The following is a 6000-nucleotide window of genomic DNA, read 5'->3' as shown; positions in this document are numbered from 1 at the left end:
GCACAGTGGTGGAGGTGTGATGATTAGGGCTTATTTTGTAGACACAGGGTCTGGGAACCTTGCAGTTGCCATGCCAACTGTGACCTAGTCAGTGCACCAAAACATTCTAGAATCAGATGTGAAGCCATCTGTCCAACAGCTGAAGCTTGGTCCAAATTGGCTCATGCAACAGGAAAATGATCCCAAGCACAGCAGCAACTACAACAGAATGGCTAAAAAAGAAAAAAAATCGAAGTGTTGCAGTGGCCCAGTCTGAGACCAGACATAAACCTGACCAAAGTGCTATTACTGATAGTCCCTGCTGCTGATGGTAGCTCTACGAGCAACTGAATCATGCGGCGTATGCAGTTTCTCACAGGTTTGCAGAGTGCTATGAAAACTTTCTTTTTACGATTGTATTCTTACTTATCAGATAGAAAAAAAAGGATAAAAATGCTTTAATGATACTGTAGAATGAGATTGTAACCTCATTCTCAGCAGTTATAAATTCCACTTTATTTTGTAAGAGTTCTGTAAAATAGGAATATCTGCTGCTCTAAATCCTTTTCGTTTAGGTAGCTGTTCTTGGCACCACACTGAAAGGTCACAGCATATCTTGGTATATCTATTTTTAAAGTACTATTAATGACTTTGGTGAAGGTCCCTCCCCCACCAGGGCTAAAAATATTTCAGGAGAGGCAAGGATACATAGATGAGTGGGGGAAAACCCCTCAAGTAAATTGCGCCCAGCATGTAACATCTATATGCAAAGAATAATACTCTAACCCTACTTGCTGCAGTCTTTACATCCTTTTCTGTATACGCCCAGTTTTTTTTCCACCAACTGAATGAAATAAAGTGTATTCCCTGGAATTAAGTGTTATTGTGTGCGCATGCTTCTCAAATAGGCATCATAGTGAAATACAGCATGTATTTCACAGGCTGATCAGGGGTAAATAAGCAGCAGATACTGAAACATTTAAAAATGAAGGCAGGTAAGTCTCTTTCATCCATTCCATGGCAAATAAAAAACATTTTATGTTTCCATTCATGTACTCCAAATGAACGTAAATTAGTGTAAGATGGTACTTTATTGGTTTCAAGAGATGGAATTGCACCAGCCCAGAGTCTTAGTTGAATGAACATATCCTTGATTTAAAGCATTTCACATGTACAGTAGGTAGATCTTCTCCAAAATCATCTTACACAAACTGTTGAGACATTCAGTTCACTGTTGTTTAGAATCCGGTTTTTAATATTTAAATGAACTATAAAAAGCACATTAAAACATCTTAGTTACAAAAATGGGTCACCGAAAGGGATTCTCAATGCATTCACAGAGGGATCTGAACAGTGGATCTCTAACAGTTAATGTATTTCTCTCTTTTAAAAAATCCCCACCCAAATATATATAAACTTAATTGCTTAACCAAGGTATATACAGGGCATGGCAACCTTGCATCTTAAAGGTTATCAAGAAAGTTTGAGGTATCCAACCAAAATGAAAGCCTGTCAGAAAATGGAAAAAACAAAGAAACAAAACAAAAGAAAAATAGAATTAAATAAAAGAAGATGAATGCCATGATTGCTTCCTACTAGCACGGGATCACAACATTAGTGGGAGATGTTGTCATATACGTGCAGGTGTAATACTTCCAGTTGTTTCACCTACGGTCACAAGGGCAAAACAGCAAGTAACCTCAAGCTTTGGACTGTCAATATATACAAAGGGCATACAGTCTAATTTAGCAATAGAGAACTGTTTGAATGCTCACTTTTATTTTCTTCATGACATGTACACAGTAAGTGTTGGAACAAAAAGACAGAATTATAAATTGACTTGACTTAATGATGCCTTTAACTTACACGGTATGTCTTTAAACCAGCGTTGAAATGAAAGAGCCAAAAGTGAAATCTGATACACATGCAAGTTTTGAAAGTGGATTTAGAAATAAAAGTTTTGTACAAAATAATAATTACAGTATTTTATAATTAGCAAAATACACCTTCTTTTGTAGCACCTCTTTTAGACTTTGTGTGTGTTTTGAACAAGCACCATTGTTGTTTTCATACAGCACCTGGAGAGTCCAGAGAGGAGACGCGTGTCACCCCCCTCGGTTATGTCCGATTCACCCTCCTCTGCCACACGATTCGATTGTCCTTCACCTTTGCTCCGTGACGTGGTTAAGTCATGTGGTTCGAGCCCCACAAGGGCAACAAGTATTTTCCTGGGTTACACATACATACATGGAAAGACATGTTTGCTACACCATCTCTTATTCAAAACTTGCATGTGGCATGGAAAAGGGTGGGGGGCTAAAAATGGGGTTTGGTAGTACCCAGAATGTCTCAACTTGACTTTCTTTGTTGGCCCCATCAAGTCCTTTTTTTTATTTTTTATTTTTTTATTTGACTTTTTCATTTGTATTTAGCCAAGGAAGCAGACAGGCCCAACTTCAAACCCAAACTTCTGGTTCGGATCCCCAAAGTCAGTCAACATGACATCGATAATTGGAACCTGATCAATTTTGGGAGTATTAATCTCCATCACAGTCTTTCCGTAGCCCTTCCTCGTCTGCAACAAGAGAGAGAGGAACACATTAAAAACAAGCAGTCAGATGAGAAATGATCAGGAAAATAAACCGGGACCTTCAGCTGTGTGCTCAATCTGTAAGCTCATCATAAAGCCATTTCATTTATATCTTAGAGAAAAAAGCTACTGGAAAAACTCTGTTTGAAGGAAGATGTTACCAACTGATAACTTTAATTGCATGAGTAATAAAAGTTGTAATTAAAGTAATTAAAGGTGCCAGCAGCTCAATTTTTTATCCATTCTCTGATATTTTCTCATTTTTCATATTGTATGAAGGTTTGGAATCAGTTGAATGATTTAAATTGTGATTTAGATCATTCAACTGTGGATGTAAAAGCCCAACAAAGGCCAGCATTGGAACCATGTCAAACTGCATTGTCTCTTTTAAGTAAATGAAATACTTAAAATAGCTCTATTCAACAAATGTGAATTAGATAACAAACAGAGATTATAGCCATTCAGAACAGGACTGCTCTTTATCTTTAATTTAATACACCGCAATAAACATTCTTATTTAGGCGGTCAAGCTTACCTCGCATCCATCTGAGATGGCCTTGATGTAAGGGTTGTTGTCGTAGGACATCTCCTCATCATTGGCACCCAAGAAACGCAGTGCCTTGTTGTAGCTGTCGCTAGAGGCGTCGTACCACGCCACAGACTGGTGGCAGCTGTAGGTGAAGTTTTGCCTGGCTGAGGCTGTCAGTAGTCTGAGGAAGGTCATTTGTACCATGTTTATTGCGTTCCCATCTGCGTCGACATAGGAAAACTGGACAGAGATGGAAAGAGAGAGAATGAGCAGCAATTACCAAATGTTTGTGAAATAAATCTAAATAAATGTGATGACTGATACTTGATCTTATTTAACAAGAACAAAATGTTCTGTCTCTCCATGCAAGATCGTACAAACTATGTGAAAAACAGTGCAAAATAATTTCAGATCCCTAAATACTTTAAGTTGAAGGACTCATGTGGATAGTAATGCATGTGGATAGTAATGCATGTGGATAGTAATGCATGTGGATAGTAATGCATGTGTATGGATGCTCTGCATCCATACACATGCACAGTCTTGGAAAGCTTCAAGAGAAACAAGACCTTTAGACACGACACAGTTCTGACAGATACTTTGTGTAACTCATGTCTGAACATGTGCATTAAAAGCACTCACTATCCAAAGTCAGGAAATGCACCGGGCTTTCAATACCTCAAAGTCGTGTCATTTTCTGTCACAGCCAGCCTTTGTGCTGTTGTGGAATGAACCATGACACCAGTTTGATGGAGCGGGACAAACCTGTTTCTTTCATTGGTGAATACAGTAAATAGATGACGTTTAGAGAGAGATTTTCACTGTCCAGGGACAGAAGGAGGACAGCTGGAATGCTAACATCCTGAAGAATTCTCCTCGGCTTCACTCTGATATTTTAGTGATACTTTCTTCTGTATATGGCAAAGTCTGGTTACAGAAATGTTTCAACAGTAACCATTTATGTGTGGTGTTACTGTCTAAGCAAGTTTTTGAAGTTCAATGAAAAACTTCAGTGTATGCACCCATAAAAAGCAAATCCATACCTGCTTTAAATGTGATTGCTTTCACTCTCAAGGTCATCTTCTTGTAAAGCAGTGCAGTGCTTCCAGCACCTCTGTTACATTTACATTACTCACTAAGAGTCCATTTTTGACTCCTTGACTTCTTGCATTTGTGATATTATCTTGATCTCAGGTTTGGCAGAGATCAACTTCTGTGTCAAACTGACTGAAACTTATGTTTAGGGATGGGTATCGAAAACCGGTTCTTGTTGAGAACCGGTTCCCACTGTTTCAATTCCTTGGAATTGTTTGCCATTTTTGCAAACGATTCCCTTATCGATTCCAGTCGCCCCGAATGACGTCACCACGGTGCGGAACATCATTTACCTGGCAGGAAACACGGCGCGTAAGCGGCTCAAACGCTCAAAAGTTTGGTTACACTTTACTAGAACGGATGACAACAGGGCAACTTGCAATACTTGCAAAGTAGAGATTTCATTTAAGGGAGGAAACACTACGAATATGCAAAAGCATTTGCTCAGAAAACACGTGATAACCTTAAATGAATGTCGTGTTTTTAATTCCGCTCCGGACTCATGAATCTCAACCCAGCAGCAGCGGTAACGTTTGCACGTCCTCTCCCGTTAATGCGGTCAACTAACAGTGCATATTATGTTAGCGCGATCTGCCTTATTACAAAACCTGCCATTACTGTGCATTTAGGTGACCATGATGAGAGAGACAGACAGAGTCTGGCTCAGATGCTGGCAGTTCTCACTGCAGTCTACCGGTAGCGTCTCCTTTCAGGCCAGGATAGACGAATGTCACCGAGCAGTGACTAAGTTTGTGGTCAAAGGCTTGCACCCATTTGCCACAGCAGATGCCCCCGATTTTAGGTAAGTGAATGTGTTTAATTGTAGGCAGGGACATTACTGGATATTCTTGTATAATTGCTACTGAATAATTTATGTTATATTTTGTTATTGCTACAGAAGAATATTTATTTTATTATTTTACATTTACAAATTTTTTTTCCTGGGGACCCTGTGACACCCCATTGAAGAGCCGTAGGCTGTGGATCTCTTAAGATCTCACTGTTGGGTTTGTAAGGCCATGTTACTCCTAAATTTCTATCTTGTTCAAAGAGAAGATATAAAACGAAGTTCCAAGCTAATCGAACTTAGTGTTCTCCTTTTTTAAAAAGAATCGATAAGAGAATCGATAAAGAATCGAATCGTTAAACAGAATCGAAAATGGAATCGGAATCGTGAAAATCTTATCAATACCCATCCCTACTTATGTTGCAGTTTGGGCCTCCAAGTCAGGAGAAAGTGCATTAGATCAGATCAATCTTTCTTTCTTTCTTTCTTTCTTTCTTTCTTTAAAAAAAAATATATTTTTTTTACAATTACAACTGTGAATCTTGCCCAAAAGAAAAAACTGGTAACAGGTTTTTGCATTTTTTTTATTGAAGTTTTTGCTAAAACAACACAATGATGGGACACCGCCTGGAGTATTTGCCCCTGTTTTGACACACTGGAGTTGATCCAGCAATTGGGATAAATGAACACTTCCAAGTGAAAATGGGACTTTGACTGAGTGACTGAAACCTAGCAGGACTGCTCAAAGAGACAACTTTGAAAGAGTTTGCAGCCAAATTCAAACTAAGCTTCTTTTTTTATTTTAATAGGTGCTGAATCATATTGTTGAACCAACAGCTGACTAAATATGTTTCAGTTTATGTTAGATCTCTAAGAGATGGATGAGAGATGAAAACAAAAAGAAAACTTACTATTTTACCACGCTTAAATTCACTAAACCATGATCCTGGGACTTCTTTGGGCCACGAAGATATTCTGACCTTTGGAAAATAAAAAGACAAAGTCTATTAATATTTTAGA

The 6000-nt window shown here is 38.5% G+C and overlaps 1 protein-coding gene across 4 annotated transcripts in view; it reads right to left on the bottom strand.

Moving 5' to 3' along the window:
* Positions 1 to 1051: 1051 nt before the first annotated feature.
* Positions 1052 to 6000, bottom strand: part of col11a1a (collagen, type XI, alpha 1a) — a 69034-nt gene continuing 64085 nt past the window's right edge. For all 4 annotated transcript variants that reach the window (XM_082547319.1, XM_082547321.1, XM_082547320.1 and 1 more), the window contains 3 exons: positions 5892 to 5960; positions 3105 to 3338; positions 1052 to 2554 (listed from right to left, as the gene is read on the bottom strand). In XM_082547319.1, coding sequence (XP_082403445.1) covers positions 2408 to 2554; positions 3105 to 3338; positions 5892 to 5960 — 450 coding nt within the window. In that variant the 3' untranslated portion in view covers positions 1052 to 2407. The remainder of the gene's footprint in view (positions 2555 to 3104; positions 3339 to 5891; positions 5961 to 6000) is intronic.

The sequence above is a fragment of the Aulonocara stuartgranti genome (assembly GCF_965226115.1).
Source record: "Aulonocara stuartgranti genome assembly, chromosome: 9".
Lineage (NCBI taxonomy): Eukaryota > Metazoa > Chordata > Actinopteri > Cichliformes > Cichlidae > Aulonocara > Aulonocara stuartgranti.
This window is presented reverse-complemented; position numbering and strand designations above follow the sequence as displayed.